The sequence below is a fragment of the Epinephelus lanceolatus genome, chromosome 20 (assembly GCF_041903045.1).
Source record: "Epinephelus lanceolatus isolate andai-2023 chromosome 20, ASM4190304v1, whole genome shotgun sequence".
NCBI classification, from domain to species: Eukaryota; Metazoa; Chordata; class Actinopteri; order Perciformes; family Serranidae; genus Epinephelus; species Epinephelus lanceolatus.
Genome location: NC_135753.1, coordinates 39574079 through 39589620, shown reverse-complemented (window position 1 = coordinate 39589620; position 15542 = coordinate 39574079). Strand labels below are relative to the sequence as shown.

General features: G+C 46.8%; 1 protein-coding gene across 4 annotated transcripts in view; it reads left to right on the top strand.

Moving 5' to 3' along the window:
• Positions 1-15542, top strand: part of l3mbtl4 (L3MBTL histone methyl-lysine binding protein 4) — a 38063-nt gene that overhangs the window by 13053 nt on the left and 9468 nt on the right. For 3 of the 4 annotated variants that reach the window (XM_078162901.1, XM_078162900.1, XM_078162899.1), the window contains exons 3-15: positions 5983-6068; positions 6328-6432; positions 6510-6645; positions 6732-6823; positions 7026-7168; positions 11819-11895; positions 11964-12049; positions 12150-12260; positions 12349-12463; positions 12539-12638; positions 12871-12999; positions 13365-13445; positions 14220-14293. In XM_078162901.1, coding sequence (XP_078019027.1) covers positions 5983-6068; positions 6328-6432; positions 6510-6645; positions 6732-6823; positions 7026-7168; positions 11819-11895; positions 11964-12049; positions 12150-12260; positions 12349-12463; positions 12539-12638; positions 12871-12999; positions 13365-13445; positions 14220-14293 — 1335 coding nt within the window. The remainder of the gene's footprint in view (positions 1-5982; positions 6069-6327; positions 6433-6509; positions 6646-6731; positions 6824-7025; positions 7169-11818; positions 11896-11963; positions 12050-12149; positions 12261-12348; positions 12464-12538; positions 12639-12870; positions 13000-13364; positions 13446-14219; positions 14294-15542) is intronic. The other variant, XM_078162902.1, reaches the window with a different exon arrangement.

Below are 15542 nucleotides of genomic sequence, written 5' to 3'. Positions count from 1 at the left end.
GACCCGTGAGCAGTGATAACTAGCATGTCTTTGGGGTCATCGGGTGGGAACCTCCTTTCACCGGTGTTTCGTCTAGTTAGTCCCACGACACCTCCAGGAGGCTAGACAGTGATCTCTGGCGTCCCAGAGACACTCCCCTAATGCCAGGTCTCACTGCTCCCCACACTAACCGAACAACCTCCTTTACCTTACCTATACTACCACAGAGGAGGTAGACCCAGGGAAGGAAGCCTTGTTAGGCTATCACACTCCCCCGCCGGGTTAGGCTGTACAGTCTACCTCCCCAGGACGAGCCCTCACAACAATGACACCTCCAGGAGGCTGGACAGTGATCTCAGCCCAAACAGCACTGCCAACTTCAACCAAGCCCAGGCTCCGTTTATGCGAGCTCCAGGCAGAAGCAATGCTGATACTACCTTTACTAGCACATTCACCATACTCTATTTCACACGCTACATAGCATAACTACAATGTAAGCTAAAGTTAAAGGAAATAAATGAACTCACAGGATCAGCAAACACACTCACTTTGCAGCATGGTCTCAAACAAAATGGATTCAAATAGGCCACTCCCACACTTAAATAACCTTCCTCTTCCTGGATTTCCTTCTTACTTACACATGGCTTTCTCAGCCCAAACAGCACTGCCATCTTCAACCAAACCCAGGCTCCATACATGCGAGCTCCAGGCAGAAGCAATGCTGATACTAGCTTTCCTGTCACATTCACCATACTCTATTTCACACACTACATAGCATAACTACAATATAAGCTAAAGTTAAAGGAGCTAACTGGACTTACAGGATCAGCAAGCACACTCACCTTGCCGCATGGCCTCAAACAAAATGGATTCCAATAGGCCACTCCCACACTTAAATACTTCCTCTTCCTGGATTTCTCCTGACAGGAAGTGGATCTCTCCACCTGATCTCAAGGAGTTATGTGCCCTGCTTAGTAGTTCCCCCTGCTGGCCCCCAGCTGACATTATTTCTTCTGTAATAGATAAACTGGCTGCATTTAATTGCTTCATCTGACATTTCCCTCACTGTCTTCCTCAAATTCTGTCCCCGCACTCCGAGTTCCCCCAGGAGTGAGACAGTTGATCTTGCTATGAATCCCCTACACCCCACTTCCACTGGACAAATCCTAGTCTTCCATCCTCGCTGCTCAGCTTCTGCTCCTAAGTCTGCATATCTAAGCTTTTTTCTTTCATAGGCTTCTTCCACTGAGTCTTCCCAAGGAACTGTCAGCTCAATGAAATAAACTATCTGTTGACTCACTGACCACAACACTAAGTCAGGCCTCTGCCTGGTACAGACTATTTCCTGAGGAACAACAAGCTTTCCCCCTAAATCTACTTGCATTTCCCAATCACAAGCACCTTCTAGGCGGCCACACCCTGGCCTCCTCACTAACTTATCCCTTCTGTATTTCTCTCCCTCACGGACAAACTGAATTACTAAGCCCCTATCCTTAACACCTTCTGAATTCACCTGTCTTCGTTTCCCTTCGATGCCTGCAGCTAAACATTTCAACACCTGATTATGTCGCCATGTATATCGGCCTTGTGACAAGCCAACTTTACAGCCTGACAAAATATGCTTTAAAGTTGCGGTACGTGAACACAATGGGCATGATGGGTCCTCATTTACCCACAGTTTTAGGTTCTGGGGGGTTGGTAACACATCGTATGTAGCCCCTACCAGGAATCTAATACGATTCTCCTCCATACTCCACAGGTCCCTCCAACTAAGCTTCCTCTTCTCTACACTTTCCCAATTCAACCACTGTCCCTGTTTAGCCTGGGCCACTACCTTTGCACCCCTTACTATCTCTTCCTGTCTGCGTATCTGTTCTACAACCAGCTTTCTTTTATCTTTGAGGCCTGCTGTATTCCATACCGGTTTACCTGAGCCAAGCCCCAGGCCTCCCCGGCCAAACTGAACATTACCTACAATCTCTGCATGTCTAAGAGCTGCCTCTGCCTCCTGAACTGCCGATCTTGGGTTCCACTTCCTCCCCTTGGTTGGATTTGGAACCACACTCCTAACTACCACGTCCTTACTCCCAGATAACAAGAGCTCTGTCCTGACCTTGGTACATTTAAATTCCTCTGTTAAACTAGATACTGGCAGCTGAAGTATCCCTTTTCCATACAATGCAACACTACTTAGGCACCTAGGAGCGCCCAACCACTTCCTAATGTAGGAGCTAACCGACCTTTCCATTCTCTCCACAACAGATATTGGAATTTCATAAACTGACAATGGCCACATTAACCTAGGATATAGCCCAAATTGCAAACACCACAACTTCAACTTTCCTGGAAGTTCTGATTTATCTATTCTATCCAATCCTTCAGCCACATCTTTTCTAAATTTCACCACCTGTTCCTTATCATTCAACTCTACATTGTAGCACCTACCTAAGCTCTTTACTGACTTTTCCCTAATTGTTGGGATGTCCTCATCATCTATGACAAACTTCCTATCACTTAACTTCCCTCTACATATCGAGATGCTTCTAGATTTACTAGGCTTGATTTTCATGCTGGCCCACTTGAGGTTCTTATTTACCTTCTCTAGTAGCCTCTTTGTACATGGCATTGTTGTGGTCACCAGTGTCATGTCATCCATGTAAGCCCTAACTGGTGGAAGATGCAACCCATTCTGCCGTCTCTCCCCACCTACCACCCACTTAGAAGCCCTGATGATTACTTCCATTGCCATAGTAAATGCTAATGGAGAAATTGTACACCCTGCCATGATGCCTATTTCTAGCCTCTGCCAACCTGTTGTGAAACCTGCTGTACTTAGACACAACCTAATATCCTGAAAATATGCTTTCACTAAGTTAACAACTACCTGTGGCACTCTGAAGTAGTCAAATGCACTCCAAATGAGGCTGTGCGGTACTGAACCAAACGCATTTGCAAGATCTAAAAATATTACATGTAGGTCCCTTTTGTTAATCTTCGCTGCCTGAATCTGGTGCCAGATCATGCTAGTATGCTCTAAACACCCTGAAAAACCTGGTATTCCTGCCTTCTGCACCATGGTATCTATTAAGCTATTCCTTTCTAAGTAGCTAGCTAGTCTCTGCGCTACTACACTAAAGAAAATCTTCCCCTCCACATTCAAGAGAGAAATCATCCGGAACTGGCTAAGGTCCACAGACTCCTTCTCCTTAGGAATGAGGACACCCCCTGCCCTACGCCATGCTCTTGGTATAATTTGTTTTTCCCAAACTATTCTTAGCTGTTTCCACAAAAATTTAAGGGTATCAGGCGCACTTTTATAAACCCGGTAGGGGACTCCATTAGGCCCTGGGGCCGAAGAAGCCTTTGCACGCCTGACCACCTCCTGAACTTCCTTCCACCTAGGTGGCCTGACATCCATCTCATGCTCTATCCCTCCTAATGGAGGGATATCAGGTGGGAAACCTACTATCCTATTCTTCTCCAAATCTGAATACGTGTTTCTCAAATATTCTTCAACCTCTAACCTTTCTGCTTTAAGCTGCCCTCCCTTTTCCTGGCTGAACAATCCTTTAACAAACTTAAAAGGGTCCCTGAAAAAACCTGTCCTAGCATATTCCTTCTTCCTCCTCTTTTTCCTGAGATGCTCCGCCCTTCTAAGAACTGCTAGCCTGCTCCTCAACTCCTCTTGCAACACCTTAATTCCCTCCCTTTCTTCTTCTGTAGCCTTTTTCCACTGCTTTCTTAACTGTCTCCTTTCCTTGACTAACTTCTCTATTTCTCTCTGCCGCCTAGACTTACCTGACTGTACCCTCTCACTCCTCTTTCTCTCATGCACCCCAAACCTCTCTACACCATATGAATACATTATATCTCCCATCTTTTCTAACCTTTGTATTGCATTTCCTCTAAGCCTACTCAAGATTACTGACAAGTCTCTAATAACTATCTCCCATTCTTTACTGTCATTTGCTCTAGGCCATCTAACTCTAACCTTTTGCTCCATAGTTCTTTCTCTGGCTAGCATACTGGCCTCAGTGTCACCTGCATCCTCTCTTACTACCCCCTCCTCCTCAGTGGCAGCGTTACTGATATCCTGCGAACTGTGGTTTTCTACCTGCCGCTGGACTTCATCCGACTGACTCAACTGACTTCTTAGGAAGTACTGATCAATGCGGCTACTCTGCCCTTTCTTTGCCACACACTTCTTCTTTCCCTGATGAGTTCTGAGGCCTTTCACTGATGTTACTTTCTGCCAGCCGCAAGGACAAACCTGAAGCATCTTGTTCTCAACTATGCTACTTTTGCCCTCTACAGATGCGCTCACCTTGCCCTGAGTGCTGCTAATTCTAGCACTGGTGGATAGGTCCGTGCCCCTATCCTTCACTGAGTCACTGGTCCAAGTCATAGTCGTGTCCTTTCCAATGTCTGTTACCGTGTAATCCACCTGTGAGTCATCTTCCACCCCTGCTCTCGCTGACTCTTGGGGTATTTTCCCTATGTTGGCTGTAGCTAATTTTGGTTGTAATAAGGCTGCTAGGCCTCACCACTGCTACCATGGGTTGCTAACCCATGCCAGCACCGCTGGGGTCTTTTCCCTCCTGTCAGCTGTCTTTCCAAGCGGTCACATGGTCTTTCCCTTGTTGTCAGCTGCCCTATTCACAGCAGTCACTAGCTGGGCTAGTTCTGAATTCAAATAAACACAAGAAGTTTGTGCTCTAATAATAATAAAAAAAAAAAGGGATCAGCACTCAGTGAATAATCCTCCTAAGCCCTACGATAAGCTATTATGGCAAGGCTTAACTATACAGACCCGTGAGCAGTGATAACTAGCATGTCTTTGGGGTCATCGGGTGGGAACCTCCTTTCACCGGTGTTTCGTCTAGTTAGTCCCACGACACCTCCAGGAGGCTAGACAGTGATCTCTGGCGTCCCAGAGACACTCCCCTAATGCCAGGTCTCACTGCTCCCCACACTAACCGAACAACCTCCTTTACCTTACCTATACTACCACAGAGGAGGTAGACCCAGGGAAGGAAGCCTTGTTAGGCTATCACACTCCCCCGCCGGGTTAGGCTGTACAGTCTACCTCCCCAGGACGAGCCCTCACAACAATGACACCTCCAGGAGGCTGGACAGTGATCTCAGCCCAAACAGCACTGCCAACTTCAACCAAGCCCAGGCTCCGTTTATGCGAGCTCCAGGCAGAAGCAATGCTGATACTACCTTTACTAGCACATTCACCATACTCTATTTCACACGCTACATAGCATAACTACAATGTAAGCTAAAGTTAAAGGAGATAAATGAACTCACAGGATCAGCAAACACACTCACTTTGCAGCATGGTCTCAAACAAAATGGATTCAAATAGGCCACTCCCACACTTAAATAACCTTCCTCTTCCTGGATTTCCTTCTTACTTACACATGGCTTTCTCAGCCCAAACAGCACTGCCATCTTCAACCAAACCCAGGCTCCATACATGCGAGCTCCAGGCAGAAGCAATGCTGAGACTAGCTTTCCTGTCACATTCACCATACTCTATTTCACACACTACATAGCATAACTACAATATAAGCTAAAGTTAAAGGAGCTAACTGGACTTACAGGATCAGCAAGCACACTCACCTTGCCGCATGGCCTCAAACAAAATGGATTCCAATAGGCCACTCCCACACTTAAATACTTCCTCTTCCTGGATTTCTCCTGACAGGAAGTGGATCTCTCCACCTGATCTCAAGGAGTTATGTGCCCTGCTTAGTAGTTCCCCCTGCTGGCCCCCAGCTGACATTATTTCTTCTGTAATAGATAAACTGGCTGCATTTAATTGCTTCATCTGACATTTCCCTCACTGTCTTCCTCAAATTCTGTCCCCGCACTCCGAGTTCCCCCAGGAGCAGCATGAGACGCACTACACATTTGTCCTCTGAGCTGTAGAGAACAGATTTTTGTAACTGTAGTAACAACATCTGTGTGTGTGTGTGTGTGTGTGTTGGTGTTCAGTGAGTGTGAAGCGGCGGTCCTGGTCCTGGCAGCAGTACCTGAACGAACAGAAAGCTGAAGCTGCTCCTCTGTCACTGTTTACACAGGTAACACACACACACACACACACACACACACACACACACACACACAGGTGTCCCAGGGTCTGACCTCTCATTGGTTCTTTACAGTGAGGTCTCTCACCTGATTCACTCAAACAAATACACTTCCTGTCTGTTAAACACTGGACCTTCATAAGTCGAAGCCTGATTGGTTGGTTTGTGGTCGCATTAGTCTGTCTTTGACCTGTCTGTCTCTGTCTGTCTCTCTCTCTGTCTCTGTCTCTCTGACCTGTCTGTCTTTCAGTCCCAGTCTTTTCCTAGTTGGAGAACTGGTTTTAAAGTTGGGATGAAGCTGGAGGGCATCGACCCACTGCACCCCTCCATGTTCTGTGTACTGACGGTTGCTGAGGTAACACACACACACACACACACACACACACACACCTGTCTCAGGTTGGTCAGGTGAGTCTCCTGTCTCTGTCTCAGGTGATTGGCTTTCGGCTCCGTCTCCATATCGACGGATACTCAGAGTGCTATGACTTCTGGGTAAACGCTGATTCAGCAGACATCAGACCAACAGGGTGGTGTCAAGAAAACAATCGCAAGCTCCACCCACCTAAAGGTGAGTGTAGGTAGCCCCGCCCCCTCACAGGTAATCACCTGTCACAGGTGACACCACTCTACCTGTCTGTCTCTGTCTCTCCACAGGCCACAGTGAGACAGATTTCGATTGGGAGGTCTACCTTCAGTCCACAGGGTCTCATGCTGCTCCGCCCACCCTGTTCACCTGTCGCACTGCAGTCAGTATACACCTGTCTGTCTATCCACCTGTCTTTTTACCTGTCGCGCTGCAGTCAGTTTACACCTGTCTGTCTATCCACCTGTCTTTTTACCTGTCGCACTGCAGTCAGTATACACCTGTCTGTCTATCCACCTGTCTTTTTACCTGTCGTACTGCAGTCAGTATACACCTGTCTGTCTATCCACCTGTCTGTCTCTCAGAGCTGTGGGTTCAGTGTGGGGATGAAGTTGGAGGCGGTCGACAGAAAGAACCCCGGGCTCGTTTGCGTTGCCTCCATCGCTGATGTCATCGAGGACCACATCCTGGTTCACTTCGACAACTGGGACGACACATACGACTACTGGTGAGATAGCGAGCAGCAGTAGCAGTAGCAGTAGTAGCAGTAGCAGTAGTAGCAGTAACAGTAGCAGTAGTGGCAGCAACAGTAGTAGCAGTAGCAGTAGTAGCAGCAGCAGCAGCAGTAGTAGCAGTAGCAGTAGCAGCAGTAGCAGTAGTAGCAGGAGCGGTAGTAGCAGTAGTAGCAGCAGCAGTAGTAGCAGTAGCAGCAGTAGTAACAGTAGCAGTAACCGTAGCAGCAGTAACAGTAGCAATAGTAGCAGTAGCAGTAGTAGCACTAGTAGTAGTAGCAGCAGTAGTAGCAGTAGCAGCAGTAATAACAGTAGTAGCGGTAGCGGTAGCAGCAGCAGTAGTAGCAGTAATAGCAGAAGTAGTAGCAGTAGTAGCAGTAATAGCAGTAGCAGCAGTAGTAACAATAGTAGCGGTAGCAGTAGTAGCAGTAATAGCAGTAGCAGTAGTAGCAGCAGTAGCAGCAGTAGTAACAGTAACAGTAGCAGCAGTAGTAGTAACAGTATCAGTAGCAGCAGTAGCAGCAGAAGCAGTAGTAGCAGTAGCAGCAGCAGTAGCAGCAGAAGCAGTAGTAAGAGTAGCAGCAGTAGCAGCAGAAGCAGTAGTAGCAGTAGTAGCAGTATCAGTAGCAGCAGTAGCAGCAGTAGAAGTAGCGGCAGAAGCAGTAGTAACAGTGGCAGCAGTAGTAGTAGCAGCAGAAGCAGTAGTAACAGTAGCAGCAGAAGCAGTAGTAACAGTAGCAGTAGCAGCAGTAACAGTAGCAGCAGAAGCAGTAGTAACAGTAGCAGTAGCAGCAATAGTACTAGCAGCAGAAGCAGAAGCAGCAGTAGTAACAGTATCAGTAGCAGCAGAAGCAGTAGTAACAGTAGCAGCAGTAGCAGTAGCAGCAGAAGCAGTAGTAACAGTAGCAGTAGCAGCAGAAGCAGCAGTAGCAGCAGTAGTAACAGTATCAGTAGCAGCAGTAGTAACAGTATCAGTAGTAGTAGCAGTAGCAGCAGTAGCAGTAATAACAGTAGCAGTAGTAATAGTAGCAGCAGTAGTAACAGTAGCAGTAGTAGTAGCAGTAGCAGCAGTAGTAACAGTAGCAGTAGCAGCAGAAGCAGCAGTAGCAGCAGTAGTAACAGTAGCAGTGGCAGCAGTAGTAACAGTAGCAGTAGCAGCAGTAGTAACAGTAGCAGTAGTAGTAGTAGCAGTAGCAGCAGTAGTAACAGTAGCAGTAGCAGCAGAAGCAGCAGTAGCAGCAGTAGTAACAGTAGCAGTGGCAGCAGTAGTAACAGTAACAGTAGCAGCAGTAGTAACAGTATCAGTAGCAGCAGTAGTAACAGTAGCAGTAGCAGCAGTAGTAACAGTAGTAGTAGTAGCAGTAGCAGCAGTAGTAACAGTAGCAGTAGCAGCAGTAGTAACTAGTAGCAGTAGCAGTAGTAGCAGTAGCAGTAACAGTAGTAGCAGTAGCAGTAGCAGCAGTAGTAACAGTAGCAGTGGCAGCAGTAGCAGTAGTAGCAGTAGCAGTAACAGTAGTAGCAGTAGCAGTAGTAGCAGTAGCAGCAGTAGTAACAGTAGCAGTGGCAGCAGTAGTAGCAGTAGCAGTAGCAGCAGAAGCAGTGGTAACAGTAGCAGCAGAAGCAGTTGTAAGAGTAGCAGCAGTAGCAGTAGCAGCAGAAGCAGTAGTAGCAGTAGTAGCAGTAGCAGCAGTAGTAGTAGCAGCAGAAGCAGTAGTAACAGTAGCAGTAGCAGCAGTAACAGTAGCAGCAGAAGCAGTAGTAACAGTAGCAGTAGCAGCAATAGTACTAGCAGCAGAAGCAGAAGCAGCAGTAGTAACAGTATCAGTAGCAGCAGAAGCAGTAGTAACAGTAGCAGCAGTAGCAGTAGCAGCAGAAGCAGTAGTAACAGTAGCAGTAGCAGCAGAAGCAGCAGTAGCAGCAGTAGTAACAGTATCAGTAGCAGCAGTAGTAACAGTATCAGTAGTAGTAGCAGTAGCAGCAGTAGCAGTAATAACAGTAGCAGTAGTAATAGTAGCAGCAGTAGTAACAGTAGCAGTAGTAGTAGCAGTAGCAGCAGTAGTAACAGTAGCAGTAGCAGCAGAAGCAGCAGTAGCAGCAGTAGTAACAGTAGCAGTGGCAGCAGTAGTAACAGTAGCAGTAGCAGCAGTAGTAACAGTAGCAGTAGTAGTAGTAGCAGTAGCAGCAGTAGTAACAGTAGCAGTAGCAGCAGAAGCAGCAGTAGCAGCAGTAGTAACAGTAGCAGTGGCAGCAGTAGTAACAGTAACAGTAGCAGCAGTAGTAACAGTATCAGTAGCAGCAGTAGTAACAGTAGCAGTAGCAGCAGTAGTAACAGTAGCAGTAGTAGTAGTAGCAGTAGCAGCAGTAGTAACAGTAGCAGTAGCAGCAGTAGTAACTAGTAGCAGTAGCAGTAGTAGCAGTAGCAGTAACAGTAGTAGCAGTAGCAGTAGCAGCAGTAGTAACAGTAGCAGTGGCAGCAGTAGCAGTAGTAGCAGTAGCAGTAACAGTAGTAGCAGTAGCAGTAGTAGCAGTAGCAGCAGTAGTAACAGTAGCAGTGGCAGCAGTAGTAGCAGTAGCAGTAGCAGCAGAAGCAGTGGTAACAGTAGCAGCAGAAGCAGTTGTAAGAGTAGCAGCAGTAGCAGTAGCAGTAGTAGCAGTAGTAGCAGTAGCAGCAGTAGTAGTAGCAGCAGAAGCAGTAGTAACAGTAGCAGTAGGAGCAGTAGTAACAGTAGCAGTAGTAGTAGCAGTAGCAGCAGTAGTAACAGTAGCAGTAGTAGTAGCAGTAGCAGCAGAAGCAGCAGTAGCAATAGCAGAAGTAGTAACAGTAGCAGTAATAGCAGCAGTAGCAGCAGTAGTAACAGTAGCAGTAGTAGTAGCAGTAGCAGCAGAAGCAGCAGTAGCAGTAGCAGCAGTAGTAACAGTAGCAGTAGTAGTAGCAGTAGCAGCAGAAGCAGCAGTAGCAGTAGCAGAAGTAGTAACAGTAGCAGTAATAGCAGCAGTAGCAGCAGTAGTAACAGTAGCAGCAGTAGTAGCAGTAGCAGCAGAAGCAGCAGTAGCAGTAGCAGCAGTAGTAACAGTAGCAGTAGTAGTAGCAGTAGCAGCAGAAGCAGCAGTAGCAGTAGCAGAAGTAGTAACAGTAGCAGTAATAGCAGCAGTAGCAGCAGTAGTAACAGTAGCAGCAGTAGTAGTAGCAGCAGAAGCAGTAGTAACAGTAGCAGTAGGAGCAGTAGTAACAGTAGCAGTAGTAGTAGCAGCAATAGCAGTAGCGGCAGTAGTAACAGTAGCAGCAGTAGTAGTAGCAGCAGAAGCAGTAGTAACAGTAGTAACAGTAGCAGCAGTAGTAACAGTAGCAGCAGTAGTAGTAGCAGCAGAAGCAGTAGTAACAGTAGTAACAGTAGCAGCAGTAGTAACAGTAGCAGTAGTAGTAGCAGTAGCAGCAGTAGTAACAGTAGCAGCAGTAGTAGTAGCAGCAGAAGCAGTAGTAACAGTAGTAACAGTAGCAGCAGTAGTAACAGTAGCAGCAGTAGTAGTAGCAGCAGAAGCAGTAGTAACAGTAGTAACAGTAGCAGCAGTAGTAACAGTAGCAGTAGTAGTAGCAGTAGCAGCAGAAGCAGCAGTAGCAGTAGCAGCAGTAGTAACAGTAGCAGTAGTAGTAGCAGTAGCAGCAGAAGCAGCAGTAGCAGTAGCAGAAGTAGTAACAGTAGCAGTAATAGCAGCAGTAGCAGCAGTAGTAACAGTAGCAGCAGTAGTAGTAGCAGCAGAAGCAGTAGTAACAGTAGCAGTAGGAGCAGTAGTAACAGTAGCAGTAGTAGTAGCAGCAATAGCAGTAGCGGCAGTAGTAACAGTAGCAGCAGTAGTAGTAGCAGCAGAAGCAGTAGTAACAGTAGTAACAGTAGCAGCAGTAGTAACAGTAGCAGCAGTAGTAGTAGCAGCAGAAGCAGTAGTAACAGTAGTAACAGTAGCAGCAGTAGTAACAGTAGCAGTAGTAGTAGCAGTAGCAGCAGTAGTAACAGTAGCAGCAGTAGTAGTAGCAGCAGAAGCAGTAGTAACAGTAGTAACAGTAGCAGCAGTAGTAACAGTAGCAGTAGTAGTAGCAGTAGCAGCAGTAGTAACAGTAGCAGCAGTAGCAGCAGTAGTAACAGTAGCAGTAGCAGTAGCAGCAGTAGTAACAGTAGCAGTAGTAGTAGCAGTAGCAGCAGTAGTAACAGTAGCAGCAGTAGTAGTAGCAGCAATAGCAGTAGCAGCAGTAGTAGTAGCAGCAGAAGCAGTAGTAACAGTAGTAACAGTAGCAGCAGTAGTAACAGTAGCAGTAGTAGTAGCAGTAGCAGCAGTAGTAACAGTAGCAGCAGTAGTAGTAGCAGCAATAGCAGTAGCAGCAGTAGTAGTAGCAGCAGAAGCAGTAGTAACAGTAGTAACAGTAGCAGCAGTAGTAACAGTAGCAGTAGTAGTAGCAGTAGCAGCAGTAGTAACAGTAGCAGTAGTAGTAACAGTAGCAGTAGTAGTAGCAGTAGCAGTAGTAGTAACAGTAGCAGTAGTAGCAGTAGTAACAGTAGCAGTAGTAGCAGCAGTAGCAGTAGCAGCAGTAACAGTAGTAGCACTAGCAGTAGACTGAAGCTTATTGATGACTTTTGATGGTATTGATTGATCAGGTGTGACAGCAGCAGTCCGTACATCCATCCTGTGGGCTGGTGTGAACAACATGGACGACCTCTGACTGCTCCACAAGGTACACACACAGATACACTCAGTATTTACTCTGTAGTACTCTGAGTACTCAGTACTTTTGTTTTTCAGGTCACCCCAACCCAGAGAATTTCGTGTGGCAGGAATACTTACAGGAAACTGGTTCCACAGCCGCTCCCAGTTCAGTTTTCACACTGGTGAGGAAACAAAGAGGTAGCAAAGGAAACAAGGAGTTAGTAAAGCTGTCGATCAGTGCACTGCATATGATGACTGACAGGTGTCTTTTTGTCCAATCAGAGAGCTCCACACAATTTCCAAGTCAATCAGAAACTGGAGGCGGTTGACCGGAGGAACCCCATGTTAATCCGAGTCGCCACGGTAACAGATACAGAAGACTACAGAGTGAAGGTACCTTTGACCTGACTTTCTACCTGTCTGTCTACGTGTGTGATGTTATGAATTGTGTGATGATGTCACCAGGTGTGATTACCTGCAGGTTCATTATGACGGCTGGTCGCAGCAGTTTGACGTCTGGTGTGACAGCGACCTCTGTGACCTTCACCCTGTCGGCTGGTGTCAACGCACAGGACACTTGCTAGAGCCCCCACCAGGTGAGACAGGTCAGAGACAGTGAGACAGACAGGCTTTATAATTCTGACAGTGTTTCCTCTGTGTGTGTGAGACAGGTTCCTCCCCCCTGTCCCACCCCTCTCAGGGTGTCTGTCCCACTCCAGGCTGCAGAGGGGTCGGACACATCAAAGGAGCCAAATACACCGGACACCACAGGTACATACACCTGCCAAGTCATGTCTCTGTATGCCGAGTCATGTGTTTGTCTGCTGAGTCATGTCTCTGTATATCTGTCTGCTGATTGATGTCTGTGTCTGCTGAGTCATTCCTGTGTCTGCTGAATCAGGTCTCTGTTTGCCGAGTCATGTCTCTGTCTGCTGAGTAATGTGTCTGTTTGCCGAGTCATGTCTCTGCCTGCTGACTCATGTTTCTGCCGTGTCTTGCCCAGTGCCTTCGGCTGTCCGTACTCAGACATTAATATGCGTAAAGAGGTGGTGCTTCCTGATAGGCTGGGAGGAGAGAAAGTCGTCACCCTCGTACCTGTCACCATTTATCACCATGGCAACCAATCGGACAGGTAACCACAGTCCGTGGAGTATGTTTCCTTAAAACACCATGTTTGTATTAAAGTGAATGGTTCAGTTTGTCTGTTTCTGTACCTGTCTTTCTCTCTACTTGTCTGTCCCCACCTGTCTGTCTCTCTGCCTGTCTGTCTACCTGTTTGTCTCTCTATCTGTCTGTCTCTGTACCTGTCTTTTTCTCTACCTGTCTGTCCCCACCTGTCTGTCTCTCTACCTGTTTGTCTCTCCACCTGTCTGTCTCTACCCGTCTGTCTCTGCACCTGTCTGTCTCTCGACATGTCTGTCTCTTTACCTGTCTACCCCCAACTGTATGTCTCCACCTGTCTGTCCCTCTCTACCTGTCTGTCTCTCTGATGAACAGGAGAAGTGTTCAGGTCAAAACTGAGCCCAAGGACGAGACTCTGCTGCTTCCTCTGGGGAAGAGAAGAAGACTGACAGACAGGTGAGACAGACAGGCAGACAGACAGACACACACACACACACACACACACACACACAGACAGTTTTTATGTCTGAATACCTGCTGAGTGTCTGTGTGGGTGATGATGAAGGAGCTCCCTGATTGGCTCGTTCTTCCTGGAAGAATCATCAAACATGATGTTCTTCAGAGTGACTTCATAATCAGACCTGTCTGTCTCTCCTGCACTTGTCCTCAGAATAGACGACAGGATCATGAGAAGTGTGTGTGTGGGTGTGTTGTGAGTAGATTATGTGTGTCTATTATATAAACCTGTCTTATATAACACACAAAGACACACACACATACACACACTTATGTTCAGTCAGCTTTATCAATAGGAGCCAGACGTCTTGGACACTTCAATAAAGTTGTGAATGTCTCACTTCCTGTCAGCGTCTAAACTGCAGGATGTTGTGATGTGCAAATGACTTCAAAATAAAATTTTCTGCTCAAACAACAACAGAATCAGAGTTGTTTGGTGTTAGTAGTGACAGAGGACATCTCACCTGGTGAGGGAGACAGGTGACGCCCAGATTCTGTGTGAGGTAAAAGGGACAGGTGAATACAGGTGATGTCAAAACAGGAAGTTAGTGATTGTAGTTTGTGAGCAGGTGCAGCTGCTGCAGGGACACAGATCATGGAGATTAGGATCCTTTAAACATTAACTGCAGCAGTTACAGGAAATCATTTTACATCCATAAACATGCTCACAAACAAGCTTACAGTCTAAACTCTGTCTCTTGGCTCCACCCCCAGGCTGTCCCAACCAACCAAATTCCTGCGTGTGAAACAAGAAGAGGAGGAGCTTCACATCCGAGCCCTCGGCCCAGGTAGAGTACACCTTCAGATTCACAGTGTGTTGGATGATGATGAGGTCACTGTCAGGTACAGGTGTGTTGGATGATGATGAGGTCACAGTCAGGTACAGGTGTGTTGGATGATGATGAGGTCACAGTCAGGTACAGGTGTGTTGGGTGATGATGAGGTCACAGTCAGGTACAGGTGTGTTGGATGATGATGAGGTCACTGTCAGGTACAGGTGTGTTGGATGATGATGAGGTCACTGTCAGGTACAGGTGTGTTGGATGATGATGATGAGGTCACTGTCAGGTACAGGTGTGTTGGATGATGATGAGGTCACAGTCAGGTACAGGTGTTAAGGGTCACTTCGATAAAAACACTGTTGGACTATCATCCACAACTTCCCTCCTTTCTCCAACCCTTCCCTCCCTCCTTCACTCTGTCTCTCTCCTCATTGTGTTTCCATGGAAACAGCAGGCAGATGAAGTGGCTGTTTCCATGGATACAGCTCACCATGGTAACTACTGTGTTGGGTGTGTTTTACCCTCTGAAGGACTGCAGGCTCTCAGCTCAGTCACGGATCACATGATGCCTCTGTCACTGCTCAGGGTCGAAGGGGTTTCTGCTGGTCCTCGTCACCCTTCATTTTGGCAGCCATGTTAGATGTAGTCCTCTCCTTCACATCTGGGCTGTTCAATTACAAATTAAATATGGCTGGATTTTAAAAGCAGAAGATGTTGATGGGCCAGACATTTTCAGCAGCAAGCAAACAAGTTTTAAACCGGACAATTAAATGTCTGGCTAATGTGCTGTTGTTTTGAGATAAACTTGGCAGTGGGAGGGGTCTTTTCACTCAATGTGTAAAAGGTGCTGTTCACAGGTGACCCTTGGTAAAGCCTCGCCCACATACACTCACAGACACATTCACACCTTAATCCCTGTTCGGAGTGCAGTTAAGAGAACATCTGAAAAAGTCCAAATTTAACATATCATGTACGGAACATTCACAGACACACACAGATTCACGTTTTGTGTGTGTAACCACAAAAGCAGCAGATCAGCCATACAAGGTGATTGTACATGATACAGCTGTGTTATCTTCCAAAATATGTTCACCTTACTGTGACTGTTCTCACTGCCATTCCCCCGAATATCAATTGTAACCAAATTAATGACAGCAATGATCATGTGGTTATTTGCACGTATGAAACAAATCAACAAACAAATATATTAGCATTTGAACTCGCACGACTAACACGGTGTTAAATATGCATCATA